The following is a 16,971-nucleotide window of genomic DNA, read 5'->3' on the forward strand; positions in this document are numbered from 1 at the left end:
CTTGATTGTCAAAAGTAAATTGGAACATGGAGGTAGATAATCATGCCCCCTTGTAATGCACATTGCCATTTAACTAAACATGAGCGCCAAGAAAAAAATGAATTTGTTTAAATCATTGAAGGATTTCTAAACAGAACCTACCCAGACTCATAGGCAGCTCCAGAACACCCTTCTGTGCCCAAAGATTCCCAAGAAGCAAAATGTCACCCAACAACAAACTTCAACTAGGACATCTGGCTTCAGAAGTCCTGGATCCAGTAGTACTACAAACAGAAACTCTTAGTGTATGTCTACACTGGAATTATAACCCATGGCAGGCTCATGTCAGCTGACTCAAGGCAGAGGCTACAGGGATGTTTAACTGCCATATAAACTTCTGGGCTCAGGCTGGCGCCCAGGCTCTAGGACCCTGTGAGAGGAGAGGGTTGCAGAGCTCAGGTTGCAGCCTGAGCCAGAACGTCTACACCACAATTAAATAGCCCAGCAGCCCGAGCCCGAGTCAGCTGCAGTATAGACATACCCTAAATGGCCAGTTGTGCCTCTTTGCCAATCATTACCCAGAATCCTTTCTGTGTACAGCTATTTAAGAGCAGTGCGGATTTCTGAGGTCTAGGGAAAAAACAAGACATTTGTACGTGCTTCTGTATAAACCAATTTCTTTTCTGCATATTTCACAAATTAACCAGACAAAAATCTCCTTGTTGCAAAATGGACCCTAACTTTTACTATTATATGTGACTGTTTAGTAAATTTAATCTTTATCTTCCACCATCAGTGGGAGGAGATGTGGTGCAGGGTTTCATGCAGAGACACAAGCTAATGAATGCTCTGCAGAAAAAACAAATGTAATCCAAAGTGATTTGTACAGAAAGGGCTAAGTTCATCACCTGAATCTCCTGCAGTTCCCCTCCACTTATCAGGGAGGTCTAAGACCCACGAGTAGACAAACAAAACAGTTCTTTTGCTGGCAGTACATTCTGAACACCTCAATTTTAATTCTGGCAACATTCCTAATTTATTTTTCTTAATAATGCAAATACTCAGCTCTTTCAGCTGCAGTAGAGAACCAGAGAGAGGGTAGTGCAATGTTCTCAGAATGCTTTAAAAATAGTAACACAAAGGAGAAAAAATGCTCAGTGACCTTTAAACTACTTTGCGGGCTTTATTACTACTATTTTTAAACACAGATCCACCCACCCAGATGGGTGCACTTTCTTGGGAACATAATCCTAATAATAAACACTAGTGACAAAGTATTTTTCCTTTGGTTCAGAAATTATTTTCCAGTCAGAAATCAACCTAAAAGCAACACATTCCTTTATGATCAATCCATAGATATTACAAAAAAGCTTCATCAAAGTCTGCAGCTGAAGTAACAGTGATGGGGAGGCTTGAACAATAAATCAATGCTCCAGCACAAACCTTCTTCCCACTTTGCTTTAGCGTATTGCATCATTCTATTTTAAGATAATTTTTGCATACATCCGAAGATTAAAATGTAAGAGGAAGTTTCAAATAAAGAATCAATCCAGCCTTGTCCAACTATGAAATACCACTGCAGAGAGGGTATCAATGTTTCCTGTCAATACAGAAACCTGCTTAAATGATGGCTTCTAGTTGAGAGTCACAAGGGGGGTTTAGGTACCTAACTGCCATTTAGGCATGCAAGTCCAATATTTACATTCTCAAAAATCCCGCTCAAGCTGCTGCCTAGCCCTGTAGGGGCCTAGGCTTCCACTGGTAAAATCCCCTAGACACCTACATTTCTGCATGCACATAGCCACCTCAGTCTTGACACCACTGAGCAACTTGCTGCCTAAGCTCCAGCAGGATTCACAAACTAGGCGTTCACCACCTATCATGCTGGGGGGCCAGCTTGGTAGATGTGCTCAGAGGCTGCCTTGGAGCACATCTACCAGATTGGGCCCCATGCAAACCATAGCCAGAGAAGTCGGTGGTGATGCTTCCCCGCCCCCCCCCCCCCTTTTTATGTAATAACCCAGCAGTTACAGCACTCACACAGCATGTGGGAGACTCAGGTTCAAATCCCCACTCTGCCTGATGTGGAGCGGGGACCTGAATGCAAGTCTTGCACCTCCCAGGTTAGAGCCCTAACCACTGGTTTATAGAGTCATACACACACCTTCTCTGGCACAATGAATATATAATTATTTATACAAAGTGGCACAGCTTGAGATTGAGAGATACCCACTCCAGAACAGCTCATAACCCAGTGGTTGGGGCAAACACCTGAGATGTAGGAAACCCACCATTCAAGCCCCTGTTCCAAATAAGGCAGCATGGGTATCGGAACACAGGTTTTCCACATCCCGGGTCCATGCTCTAACATGAGGCCATTGGGGGTAAGCAACACCACCTCCTCCTCAGTTTTTCTTGAAGAAAGGACTGTCCTAGCTTACGCATCCATAAGTCCACGCCAGGGTTCATGGCTGTGAATCCGGAGTGGAGGTAGGCGTCCATCTCCCTTTGAGTGGCAGGGCTTAGGCCCCACCCTTCTCGTCAGCATTTCCTGCTGGCTAGCTTAGGCAGCTCCCTGCTCAGGGTGCTGGCTTCTGTGAAACCCCTTTTTTAGGCCCCTCACTGTCCCTGTGCATCATACAGGGAGCCTAGCTGCCTAACTCGGGGTCGTGAATTCCACTTGGTAGCAGGACAATGTAGGCACTGTGATGCTCAGCCTAAGTCCTCTTTGTGAATCCCACCCACAGACCTTAATACACACGTGGTTTAGTGAATAGAATACACTGGCTGTGATTCCCGTTTCACAATATGTTTGGTAAAGTCCTCACTTTTCATGACATTTAACCCAGAGATGATGTTTGAAGACTCATCTAATACTGAGGGCTTGTCTACTACACCTGAGAGTTATTCCAGAATAAGGCAGAAAGTGAATTTAAAGTGGAGTAGCTATTCGGGAATAACCCGTGTGTAGACAAGCCAGTATCCTACAGCTAGGATCCCAGGATTTTATTATGGGAAGCCCTCCAGGAAGTTGCACTGTGGCATTAAGGGGTAAATCCTGCTTCTTGCTGCTGGAGTATGTGAGCCTCTAGGAGGACTCCTGCATGGTAGGAATTAGGGGGCAGGGGTGAAGAGACTGAGCAGAGGGATCTTTACATCCAGAGTGCTGCAGTGACACAGATCACCAGCCAGAACTGTTAAAGAAAAATGTAATTTGGATATCAAGTTTTTACTGAAAGCAAATAAAAAGATTTATTTACTGAAGTAAGAATCACCGTGAGCCAAAGCCTTGCTCTTGGTGTCTGACATGTTTAGCTGTTTGCTAAAGTTACCTTTTCATTATTAAAGAAAAAGCACTTTTAAATGTATGCTAAATTATCCTGTACGTGGGGTTAAAACCCCCAGCAGTGAGGAGGGGCCTGTGCAAGCTCACTGCACCACCTAAGCCTCACCCAGGGGCTGTGCAGGGGATGGATGGACAGAGAAGCCGTGCAGGGATACCTGTGACCCCTGCCCCAGACACGCTGTGGAAAGGATCTCCATACCAGCCCTGCACAGTCCAGCATCACACCGATTAGCACTGTTCTAATCATACCCATCACCACTTTGGGTGTTCACATTTCATCTGGTACCTCAAGTTAGCACTGCTGTGGCCTTTTTTTCAAAAATAGCTAATATTTTTTATTTCTCCAATAGCTCTTTAAGAATAAAGCAGCGGTTCTCAAACTGTGGGTTGGGACCCCAAAGTGGGTCTAACGCCAGGGCTGGCATTAGACTTACTGGGGCCCAGGGCCAAAGCCCAAGCCTGAAGACTTCAGCCCTTGGTGGCAGGGCTAAGGGTTACAGGCCCCTCGCCTGGGGCTGAAGACCTTGGGCTATGGCTTTGGCCCCAGGGTGGGCTCAGGCTTTGTTCCCCGCTCCTGGGGTCATGTAGTATTTTTTGTTGTCAGAAAGGGATCGTGATGCAATGAAGTTTGAGAACCCCTAGAATAAAGAGTCCTTTACAAAGAACAGAAGTTGGTCTGGTAATTTCTGCGTCTTCACAATTGTGCACAGTCAATAGGTCGCACTATCTAAAATCAAGACCTACCATTTCCTCCCATTAACTGAAGTGCACTCATGCAGTGATCATCCTCTTCTTCTATTTCTTCTTCCTCAACTTCTTCCTCATGGTTATATGATACCGGTCCACTCTCTACCAGAACATTCTCTGGTTTTTCAAGCTCTGGCCCTTCTGTCTGTGAAACTGGAAAGGTTACCTGTGAACAAGAGAGGGGGATACTAAAGTATACCATTCCTTGTAGCCAACTCTTTTCCCTTAAAATCTCCAAATGAAAGGGTCAGAGCAGCTGGCACTATTGTCCTCTAACAAAGCCAAAGCCCAGCCTAAGAAGCTTAACACTTCTGGGGAACATTCAACGTCCACGGTGGAAAGTACTGTGAATGTGCACGAGAAAGAAATGTTCAGATTTCAAGTATTTCAAAGCCCCGCAAATACTCAAAGTGAAACAGTCAAATAGAGTGAAAGAAAAACACAACCCTCTCACAAGTGCAAGGTAAAACTAGCTTAAGGTGCTTTCGCAGAGCTCTGTGGGGAAGCTTGCAGAGTTTTCCTTCATTATGTTTGGTTCAGATAAGGGCTATTACACAGTGGCACCGCTATTATCACTTTAATGAGAGCAAAATGCACTCTGATATCAGAAAAAAATGATGTGTATTAGTTTTGACAGATCAGGCTGGATTTTCTCGGAGCAGAACCCAGAGCGTGACAATAATTCTCATTAGACAACACTGTTAATAGTGTAATAGAATAACACATTAGCTACACAAACTGGCACCTCTAGGTTATCAGAACAGTGGGTTGGGAACTGGTGGCTCCAAGAGCACATGCCAAGGGTCTACAAAGAGCTGACTGTTCACATCGTGCTGTCTAAACTTTTTCAGAGATGAGAAGTCTCTCTTATTGCTGCTAAGGCCTGCAATTCAGCAAGGCTTGGCAGGAAATGGTTTCCTCATCTGGTGAAGAATTTTGAGATTTTCAACATTTTTCCCATTCAGCACAGGGATGAATCCAAAACAGAGAGAGGGACCCATGCCAGAGCAACCAATTGCCTGGTGGTCAGGGAACTCACCTGGGAAGTGCTCTGCCACGTTTCGAGGAGGGACTTGAACTCAAGTCTCCCACATTTCAGGTGAGTACCTTGACCACCAGGCTTACTGGCTATTCTGAGGTCAGGCTTTCAATCTCTCTTGTTGGAGGTGTTCCACTTTGCATCAATAATTCAACAGAAATTGGAGCAGGGACTTGAACCTGGGTATCCCACATCCCAGGTGAATGCCCTGATGACTGGGCTAAGATGTCCTCTGGGAATGGGACAGCGAGGCAATACCTCCAGGGTAGGAGAGGGTAAAAAGACCTAGCAGCTGGGAAGAAATTCCAAGGAGCAGAGATGGGGACCAAGCATCAGGAAAGCACATGCAGTAGAAGATGAGGATTAGGCAACAAGGAGGCATTTGTAGAGATGATGAGAAGGAGAAAGGGGGGTAAAGTGGGAAAAGAGCATGAGCAATGGAGCAAGCAGGGAGGGAGGAAAACCCAGCAGGGAGATGGAGACCAAAGGAAAAGCAAAAGACGACACTGTCGCTTGTGTCTGAGCTGTGGAAAGTAGTAGCCACGTGAAATTGGCTTCAGTTCCCTGATTCAGCACCACCGGACCCTAAGCCAGAGCAGGAGGGGCCTTGCTCTAATTGAGGTTACTGGAATACTTCCCCCTGCAGCCGTGGAGCTCAGCCCTTCCAGGCCCCTCCCTCTTCTCCCATTTACAGAGGGGAAGCTGGTAGAGGAGGTAGCTATGCTGTCTCCAGCAACTCTGTGATGCTGGATTTTCTCTTTTGCCCAGAGGATATCTCCAGAGAATCTGGCACAGTATGATTAACTCTTGCAGAACTGAGAATGTATATATTACTTGCCACTAGTCATCACCAGGAAAGACTGAAAAGATTGGGACTGTTTACATTCGAAAGAAGATGAATAAGAGGGGACATATTAGAAGTATGTAAAATAATGTATGGTATGGAGAAGTCAGACTGGGAACTTCTATTCTTCCTGTCTCTTTAAACCAGAAGGGGACATTCAAATGAATTAAAAGGCAGCAAATTCAAAACTGATAAAAGGAAACACTCCTTCACACAGTGTGCAATTAAACTGGGGAACTTATTGCCACATCAGGCCATTAAGACCAAAACCATAGCAAGATTCAGAAAGGCATTAGCTATTTATATGAATAACAAGAATATCCAGAGTTATAATAGTTAATGTTAAACCACTTTGGAGGGGATATTAAGCACTAGGCTTAAGCCAAAGTAGAGGTTAGGAGGAAGATTTTTTGCACCTTCTGAATTATCCAGTGCAGGCTGCTCCTGGAGACAGGATCTGATTCAGCATGGCAATTCCTCTCTTATTTGTGCTACAGTAACTCTTAGGGGCCCCAAACAAAATCAGAGCCCCATTGTTCTAGGCACTGTATGACATTGTAACGGAAAACCCCTATCCCAAAAATCTCACCATCTAATTACTCAAATATCAAATTCCACCCAAACCTGTGAGAAATCAAGCTGATCACACAGGCAAACTAAGGATTCCATCTTAGATTTTCTAAGGGCTTGTCTACACTTACAGCAGTGCAGCTGCGCGGCTCTGGTGCTTAGTGAAGATGCGCCCTATGCCAATAGGAGATCTTCTCCTATCAGTATAGGTACTCCTCCTCCCCAATAAGCCCTCCTGTCAACATAGCACCATGTGCACCAGGAGTTTGGTCGGTATAACTGCGTCGCTCAGGGCTGTGGATTATATAAATTTCATTAGACTGAAGTACGTCTGTAGTGTAGACCAGGACAAAGTCACCGAAGAGATTCCTCCAATAGCTCATTGATTGGTTTCTGCACGCCCATTATTTTTAACAGGGACTGGGTACCCAAATCACAGAGAAAACAATCTCTATGTAGAAATAAATCTTACTGTTATTTAGATTTGAATTCCTTTCCTTTCAGTTTATCATGTTTCACCCATCACCACTTTTCCCATACAGAATTATCAAACGGACAACTCCTAAGGTTTTAGGCAAGAGAAATAATAGACAATAGTTTCAGGAAAAACATCGTCTTAATTTATACTAATTTTTATGCTAAAAGTTTCCATCTGCTCTAAAAATTTTCACTAAAGAATGGATGAATATAAAGGAGCTACAACTGATTCATTGTTTATTAAAATTGCACCATCCTAATTAAAATATGACCTTCTTCTAATTATCATGTCCATTTCCAGGCTGTTACAGCGCTAAAAATGTGCAGGTTTTTCTAATGAGCACAGCATAAAAAGTGAAAATGTATTTCCCCAGGCATTATATCAAACTGTTTCTTAAAATAATGTTTTAACCTTTTTAAAACTAGGGTGTCAAACAAATTCCTTTCACCAAACTTCCTGAATCAGTCTCCAGAAAATTTGAACTTTAGTATGGCTTTTAAACTCACATATTTTTTATGGGGTTGTGGAAACATGTTAAATGATCAAAGTTAACTAGAAAATTTTCAAAATGGTGTCAGATTTCACAGTTATATAAAAAAAGATGAATGGCTGACTCAGTTTGTAAATTAGTAATATAGATTTTACATTGTTATGTAACAGTTTAGTCTCTGAATATGGACAACAATTTTAATTTACTGTACTTGTATACACATGTGTAAACATATTTCACAAAGACAGAGTGTAAAGGAGGAGAACATAAGAATGACCCTACTGGGTCAGACCAAAGGTCCATCTAGCCCAGTATCTTGTCTTCCGACAATGGCCAATGCCAGGTGCCCCAGAGGGAATGAACAGGTAATCATCAGGTGATCCATTCCCTGTCACTCATTCCTAGCTTCTAGCAAACAGAGGCTAGGGACACCATCCCTGCCCATCCTGGCCAACTGCTATTGATGGACCTATCCTCCATGAATGTATCTAGTTCTTTTTTGAACCCTGTTATAGTCTTGGCCTTCACAACATCCTCTGGCAAAGAGTTCCACAGGTTGACTGTACATTGTGTGAAGAAATACTTCCTTTTTTTTGTTTTAAACCTGCTGCCTATTAATTTCATTTGGTAACCCCTAGTTCTTGTGTTCTGAGAAGGAAGTAAATAACACTTCCTTATTTACTTTCTTCCAGTCATGATTTTATATACCTCTATCATGTCCCTTCTTAGTCGTCTCTTTTCCAAGCTGAAAAGTCCCAATCTTGTTAATCTCTCCTCATAAGGAAGCTGTTCCATACCCCTAATAATTTTTGTTGCCCTTTTCTGAACCGTTTCCAATTCCAATATATCTCTTTGAGATGGGGTGACCACATCTGCACACAGTATTCAAGATGTGGGTGTACCATGGATTTATATAGAGGCAATATGATATTTTCTGTCTTATTATCTATCACTTTCTTAATGACTCCCAACATTCTGTTCGCGTTTTTGACAGCCGCTGCACATTGAGTGGATGTTTTCAGAGAACTGTCCACAATGACTCCAAGATCTCTTTCTTGAGACCCCATCATTTTATATGTATACTTGGGATTATGTTTTCCAAATGTGCATTACTTTGCATTTATCAACATTGAATTTCATCTGCCATTTTGTTGCCCAGTCACCCAGTTTTGAGAGATCCTTTTTCTAGCTCTTTGCAGTCTGCCAGGGACTTAACTATATTGAGTAGTTTTGTATCATCTGCAAATTTTATCATCTCACTGTTTACCCCTTTTTCCAGATGATTTATGAATATGTTGAATAGGACTGGTCCTAGTACAGACCCCTGGGGGACACCACTACTTACCTCTCTCCATTCTGAAAACTGACCATTTATTCCTACCCTTTGTTTCCTATCTTTTAACCAGTTACCAATCCATGAAAGGACCTTCCCTCTTATCCCATAAAAGCTTACTTTGCTTAAGAGCCTTTGGTGAGGGACCTTGTCAAAGGCTTTCTAAAAATACACTATATCCACCGTACCCCCCCCTTGTCCCTTTGTTCACCCCCTCAAAGAATTCTAGCTGATTGGTGAGGCATGATTTCCCTTTAAAAAAACCATGTTGACTCTTCCCCAACAAATTATGTTCATCTATGTGTCTGACAATTTTGTTCTTTACTATAGTTTCAACCAGTTTGCCCAGTACTGAAGTCAGGCTTACCAGCCTGTAAATGCCGGGATCACCTCTGGAGCCCTTTTTAAAAATTGGGGTCACATTAGCTATCCTCCAGTCATTTGGTACAGACGTTGATTTAAATGATAGGTTACAGATTACAGTTAGTTGTTCTGCAATTTTCTATTTGAGTTCCTTCAGAACTCTTGGGTGAATGCCATCTGGTCCTGGTCACTTATTACTGTTCAGTTTACCAATTTGTTCCAAAATCTCCTCTAATGACACCTCAATCTGGGACACTTCCTCATATTTGTCACCTAAAAAGAATGGCTCAGGTTTGGGAATCTCCCTCACATCCTCAGCTGTGTAGACCGATGCAAAGAATTTATTTAGTTTCTCCACAATAGCCTTATCGTCCTTGAGTGTTTGTTTAGCATCTCGATTATCTCGTGGCCCCACTAAGTGGTTAGCAGGCTTCCTGCTTCTGATGTACTTACACAATTTTTTGCTATTACTTTTTGAGTCTTTGGCTAGCTGTTCTTCAAATTCTTTTTTGGCCTTCCTAATTATATTTTTACACTTCATTTGGCAGAGTTTATGCTCCTTTCTATTTTCCTCATTGGGATTTATCTTCCACTTTTTAAAGGATGCCTTTTTGCCTCTCACTGCTTCTTTTACTTTGTTGTTTAGCCAGAGTGGCACTTTTTTGGTTCTCTCACACTTTTTTTAATTTCGGGTTACAATTAAGTTGAGCCTCTATTATGGTGTCTTTAAAAAGTTTCCATGCAGCTTTAAGGGATTTCATTTTTGGCGCTATACCCTTTAATTTCTGTTTTACTAACCTCCTCATTTTTGTGTAGTTCTCCTTTCTGAAATTAAATGCTACTGTGTTGGGCTGCTGTGGTGTTTTCCCCCTCACAGGGATGTTAAATTTAATTAAATTATGGTCAGTATTACCAAGGAGTCCAGCTATATTCACCTTTTGGACCAGATCCTGTGCTCTACTTAGGACTAAATCAGGAATTGCCTCTCCTCTTGTGGGTTCCAGGACTAGCAGTCATTTAAGGTGTCAAGAAACTTTATCTCTGCATCCCGTCCTGAGGTGACATGTACACAGTCAATATGGGGATAGTTGAAAACTCTCATTATTATTGAGTTTTTTATCTTAATAGCCTCTCTAATCTCCCTGAGCATTTCACAGTCACTATCACCATCCTGGTCAGGTGGTCAGTAATATATCCCTACTGCTATATTCTTATTATTGGAGCATGGAATTACTATCTATAGAGATCTTATGGTACAGTTTGGAGGAGTTAGTGACAGCAATCACGACTCACATTTTGGTAGAGAGAGAGAACGCGTGCATGTGTGAGAGAGAGAGAATTACCAAAATGAGTATCGTGAATATGGTCACATAATTATTAAAAAGAAAAGGAGTACTTGTGGCACCTTAGAGACTAACCAATGTATTTGAGCATGAGCTTTTGTGAGCTACAGCTCACTTCTCACGAAAGCTCATGCTCAAATACATTGGTTAGTCTCTAAGGTGCCACAAGTACTCCTTTTCTTTTTGCGAATACAGACTAACACGGCTGTTACTCTGAAACATAATTATTAACAACTCGTCCTCTGCAATATTACAATCTCAAACCAAAATACATAAATATTAAGTTTAATTATTTAGGTTTCAGAGTAACAGCCGTGTTAATCTGTATTCGCAAAAAGAAAAGGAGTACTTGTGGCACCTTAGAGACTAACCAATTTATTAGAGCATAAGCTTTCGTGAGCTACAGCTCAGTTCATCGGATGCATACTGTGGAAAGTGTAGAGGATCTTTTTATATACACACAAAGCATGAAAAAATACCTCCTCCCACCCCGCTCTCCTGCTGGTAATAGCTTATCTAAAGTGATCACTCTCCTTACAATGTGTATGATAATCAAGTTGGGCCATTTCCAGCACAAATCCAGGGTTTAACAAGAACATCTGAGGGGGGGGGGGGGTAGGGAAAAACAAGGGGAAATAGGTTACCTTGCATAATGACTTAGCCACTCCCAGTCTCTATTCAAGCCTAAGTTAATTGTATCCAATTTGCAAATGAATTCCAATTCAACAGTTTCTCGCTGGAGTCTGGATTTGAAGTTTTTTTGTTGTAATATAGCAACTTTCATGTCTGTAATCGGGTGACCAGAGAGACTGAAGTGTTCTCCGACTGGTTTATGAATGTTATAATTCTTGACATCTGATTTGTGTCCATTTATTCTTTTACGTAGAGACTGTCCAGTTTGACCAATGTACATGGCAGAGGGGCATTGCTGGGGGTGAGCTGTCACTTCTTCCTCTGCCCCAGGAGCAGACAAGGGAGGGAAACAGGACATCAGAATTACAATTCTCTCCCTGGCTACCTGCTTGCTCCATGGGGGAAGTCATCTACCACTGGTCCTCAACAGGAGTTGATTACTTCCTCCTGTGTGCCAGTTCAGCTCTGCTGGATAATACAGTGAGGGAGTAGGGACAATGCTGCTTACTCCCTGCCACTGCTCTCTTACTCAATTTGTTTGTTTTTTAGAAGCATATGGATGTTATTTCCCCTCTCCCCAAACTGGAATTCCTGTTGAATATATTAAATATGAATAGTTACCTGGTTTATTGAGAGGTTTGTGTTCACAGTTTCACTTACTCTTCCATTCGGAATCCCTATTTTTGTAAAAGCAAATAATTCCAACTGGAAAACAGAGGGCATCATCTTTGCAATGATCCCACTTATTGCTTCTGGCCTGATCAGAGGGACCAATCCTGATCTCTTTGACTCGGAATTTACATTCCCATAACAGATATCAGAATCCGGTCCACTAAGGTTTGTGATAGTTGCCATAATCAATGTTAAGTATTGGATTATGAGTTAAGTCAATTTTCAGATTGCAGTTGTGTAGAAGGGTTCTGGGAGAGGTGGTAAACTTCACATACCTCTTCAGTTGCAGCCTTTTTAGCTAGTTGTGTAGAAATCAAGGGTCTTAATCTGGAAAGAAGAAAAAAGGCGTTGGTGATTATTAGAAAAGTTATATTGTAAATGTAAAAACACAAGGTCAGTTTGACACAGACTGCAGTCACTTGTTCTCTGGCCAAGAGAACAAGTTTGCTAATGTCATCACACTATGTATTTATTTTATCCTTTCAATTTAAAAATATAAAAGAAAGTCTATGCACAAGCCTTACACACAGTTTAACATTAATTAATATTTACATTCAGTAAAACTATCACCTAGCAACTCAATACAATAAAGGATGGTCTAGACATGAAAGTTGATTCGGAATAAGGTAGGGTGTGTTTTTAAAGAGGTTTAGCTATTCCTGATTAACTCCATGTGTGAATGCTCTTATCCCAAAATAATAGTGTCTTATTTTGAATACATTTAATCCATTTCCAAAGTGGATTAATCTTATTTGGAATACAATTAATCAGGAATTATTAATTTAGGAACAGCTAATCAGAAGAACTCCCCATGTAGACAAGCCCTTAGAAAAAAGGCAAGCTAATAAGCACAACAGTAAAACTCCATCCCATACTCCACCCAAAGCCCTTCTTAGCTCTCCCCAAAGGCCCTATAAAATAGATTACTTTTGCCACATGTTCTGAAGGCCAAAAAATTTCTACCCATTGCTGGCCCCTCCCTCTTTTCTGTTATAGTGAGAAGGACAGATTCAGTGAGCCAGATTCTGTTCCTAATTACACCAGTGTAAATCTGGAATCACTTCCCTTTATTTCAGTGAGGTGATTCCAGATTTACACTGATGTATCGAGATTACATCAGTATGGTTTTAACATCTTATATCTAATCTTGAACTAGACAACAGCAAAAAACAAAAGGATCCTACATGAGCTGAAAGAAAGAAATCCTGGAAGCTGAACTTGAGCATATTTTAAAAAGTATTGCATAGCTGGGGAAAGGACCGCAGACACACATTTGGAGATCAGTCTGTATTATTTTGCCACTCAAGTGCTAAGTGTTGTCATTGCGAGTCATTTCAAATCCTGTTTCCTTATTGCTATGAACACTGTTCTCAACTGAGTTCTGGTTGCTTTGTGTCCCCTCTCTTCACCCAGGTATACCCAGCTATAGAGAATGGTTTGCCTGGTACCTAAATTCTGCTCACACAGGTTCCCGGGCATACCTCTGAATGAAGTCTAAGTTTCATTCACAGAGATGTACACCTCCAGAGCTAAGCTTTCATTTAGAGTAAGATGCTTCTTTCCCTCTATTCAGCCACTGATTCTGGCATTCTTTAGCATACAAACAAAGAAGTTGTTCTCCAATTTAAAAAAAGACACTAAATCTGACTATTCTACAGTAGGAAGCAAAACCCCAGAGAATGAGTGGAGAGTTTTAGTCTTCATTATCTGATAGAGAAGAAAATATTAAAATTCAAGAGACAGGCGTTCAGCTAAGAGTCTTCTTTGCAGCGCTTCAGCACATTTTCAGGATACTTGAACATCTGGGGCAGTCCAAAGTGAACTTGTTTTCAGTGCATCCAACCAAGCTGATGTTTGGGCAACATTTCAAAGGCAGAGTCTATGCGCTTGCACCTACAGAGTGATTTGGAATACAACGGTATTCTTTTACAACTATTGTCTGTTGCACTTCATGATTACCAACATCATCATGGAAGAAGATGATACCATTAACCCAGAGAATGTATTTACTCCCTGTAAGTCCCAATGGATCCTTCGACACACAGAGAAAACATTTGAAGGCACAGATACGAATCTTACTCTGTGTCCGACTTCCTCTTTATGCTGCCCCACCTGAGTTATACAACTTTCCTAATATCTGAATATGTGTATTATACTGTTAATCATGGTTTTCTAATACAGAGTACCAATTTAGATGCACACACGCATGAGAATGCAGTAACAATATCAATAGGCTAGATAAATGAAGGTTGCTGGTAAAATATCTGTTACCCTGTATTCACATACTTGAAAAGCAGTAGATATTAAAGCTCTCTATTTGAAAACAGTGTGATTATTGCAATTAACACTCTATCCAAAAATTAGATTTGTTGCCACGTTATTGAGTGACAACATGCCCCCCAAGAATACCCTGAAGCCTTGCCCCTCCCCAGTTAGAACAAGCTATAAAATAAGCCCAGAAGGCACTCAGAATGTTCTGGCCTTTGTTTCAGAGGCAATAATGCATGCGCTTACACTGAACAATACAATCACTGCTACGCTAAGTACACAGTAAATATTCAAGTGTCATTTTAATTACAAATGTTCCCATAATGAAGAAAAAAGGATTCTGACTTGTGAAATCCCTATTTGTAAACTACAACCCTAAACATAAGGAGCCATTCTATTGCACTTTACAACAACGAGAGACTACGTACTCCACAGGCTGTATTCCTCTACTATGTTAGTGTTCAGAAAGCATGTTTATTTCTCAGTAGTAGAAGTACTGCAGTTCTCAGAGCAAGCCAAAAATAATACAGAAAAAACATATATATGAAGTACTGGAAAGACACTGGGCCTGATTCTCCTCTTCCTTCCACTGATCTTACAGTAGTGGGACTCCCCTGACTTCAGCAGAGTTAATCCCAATTTAAGCAAGAGGACCAGGCTCATTAATTAGTATGTATGATCAACAAACACCAGCAGTGAAAAGTGGAGAACTAAAACCATCACACACAGAGATACATTGTGTCAACTTATTTTCCTAAGAGGATAACTTCTTCAATTAAAAAAAAAGTAATTTTGTCTCTTGGCTGGTGATGTCATTATCTCCACAGAGACCCCTAACTATTACTGTACAGAGCACTGAAAAAAGATTTTACAGTGTTTTTTTTTTTTAAATGCCCTGATGCCCTGACCTCCTTAAAACAGAGCAGCTGCTGCCACACCAACCATATGGAACAATAAATTACTGGCTGCCATGGCTACAGATACTGGCTCCTTCTGCAGTCTGATTTAACCAGGGAAGGCTAGAATATTGTAGTGTGCCATCACTGAAGAACAGAGCTGTTTCTGAGGCTTGAGTGGGATAGGGCATTAATGCTCAAATGAGCAGCTTCACAAAAAGAGGACAGCCAAAGTCCTTTATGCCACTTTCAACATGCATGTACCCCCATCAACACGACTACCTCCCCATCTATCCCAGCTCATCAGACTTGCTGAACACTGCGCTTTTGCTGAGCAGAAGAAATACTCTGAATTAGGAGCTGTTTTGTCTCATATGTTTTGTATCATTTCCTGGGTTAAGACGCATTGTGATATACAGCATGATTCTGTTTAAAATATAATACTTTGACAAAAATGAAATGGCTCTCATGATCTTTCTAAATGCTTCTGTAATCATTCATCATTTACTGTATCTTCTGGTTTTATACATTTGCATTATGAACTATGAAACTGACAGAATTAAATATATTAAAAATAAACCACAAAACAAGCAATGTTGTGAATGGTAAAGCAAACCTACAAAAGGAAAAAGATGTACAAACGCCAAGTGCAACATACAGGTTTCAAGCTAATTTTGAAAAATTATTCATATGTTCCAGTCAACCAACATATATAACATGTGAAATTGATACTCTTGACATTTTTTTGGTCAGAAAGTAATGGCACAGTATTTGTTGTTAGTGTCTGCTCACTGTAGAATCTGCTTAGCTCCAGCTTCAGTTAAGACGTACAAGACAGCATCTAGGTTTGTCCTCCAGCGTAACAATTTAAAAGAAGATTCAGTATAATAGAATCTGACAGGGCTGAAGATCACATAAATTGAACTTTCAAAGTGAACAAATGCTTTGAAAAACAAGCTGACTTTTTTAAAAAGTTTTTAAAACAAACTTTTTATTTTGCTTATTACTTAATAAACAAAGATTATATAACACAGTACATAAAACAGAAAGGAAGTTATGGGGCAATACAGATGTGTAATTTATATTAGGTAATTCATCCACCCAGGGGATTATTATACCATAACAATCTCCTCAATTTAATTCTGGAAATAATAGTTTTAGAAAGTCACCAAAAGCTCTCTTACTGCTGAAATTTAATTTAACCCATCCACATAGGAAACCTCTTACTGCTGCTTACCACCCATACTAATGTTATAGACAGAAGGACAGACAGACAATGAATACATGATGGCGTGATGTGATATAATGGGTTTATCATCACGAGTCTGTGATGGCTGTGTTAATCATGAGTGGAGAAACCTTGAGTAAAATTATGCAGGTCATCCGAGACAAGTGCCAATGAAACCTATATAACCATGCCATTCCATCATACATTCTGTAAACACCACATGTGTGGCAGAAAATCTACTGTGAAGTGCTCTAGAGAATTTTATTGGTGTTGTTTTGGCATCGCTCTCAGTTATAAAGCCAGGCTGTCTTTGTACCAGGACCAACTGAACAGACTTCTGCAGAAGGGGAAAACCAACAATTGTAAACATCTCTAACAGTGACATTAAATAGTTTCCAGGTCAAGGATTTAATGGTGTCCCCCCTACTAGAAAGTTGGGAATCTCCTCTTTTCAATAGCGTCAAGCTACTGCTAGCAGCAAACTTTAAGCCTGCCATTGGTTCCAGCCTGCATAGTTGGCTATCCTAAGCCTCAGACCCATGGTATTTTTGCAGAAGGTGAGGGATTGAAGATCCATATTCTCAGGACAGAACAAAACATTTCTCTGGCAGCTTGGAGTCAATGCAACTACTGCTAAGTAGATGGGTTGCAGTCTGAGTGACACTGGCACCTGGCTCTAACCCATACTCTCAACTGTGTAAACTAGCCCAGGTTTAAAGCACCTCCAAACACAGGTTAGAGG

The 16,971-nt window shown here is 41.0% G+C and overlaps 1 protein-coding gene across 4 annotated transcripts in view; it reads right to left on the bottom strand.

The window, feature by feature from the left end:
• The window catches only part of BRF1 (BRF1 general transcription factor IIIB subunit), a 237,049-nt gene that overhangs the window by 4,336 nt on the left and 215,742 nt on the right, over positions 1 to 16,971 (bottom strand). For 3 of the 4 annotated variants that reach the window (XR_012159588.2, XM_073349847.2, XM_073349848.1), the window contains 2 exons: positions 12,113 to 12,164; positions 4,070 to 4,238 (listed from right to left, as the gene is read on the bottom strand). Coding sequence is in view for 3 of the 4 variants with exons in the window: in XM_073349847.2 (XP_073205948.1) it covers positions 4,070 to 4,238; positions 12,113 to 12,164 (221 nt within the window). In the remaining variant the exon portion in view is untranslated. Of the gene's footprint in view, positions 1 to 4,069; positions 4,239 to 12,112; positions 12,165 to 16,971 lie in introns of those variants that run through there. The other variant, XM_073349851.2, reaches the window with a different exon arrangement.

Source organism: Lepidochelys kempii, chromosome 6 (genome assembly GCF_965140285.1).
Source record: "Lepidochelys kempii isolate rLepKem1 chromosome 6, rLepKem1.hap1, whole genome shotgun sequence".
In the NCBI taxonomy this organism is placed as follows: Eukaryota; Metazoa; Chordata; order Testudines; family Cheloniidae; genus Lepidochelys; species Lepidochelys kempii.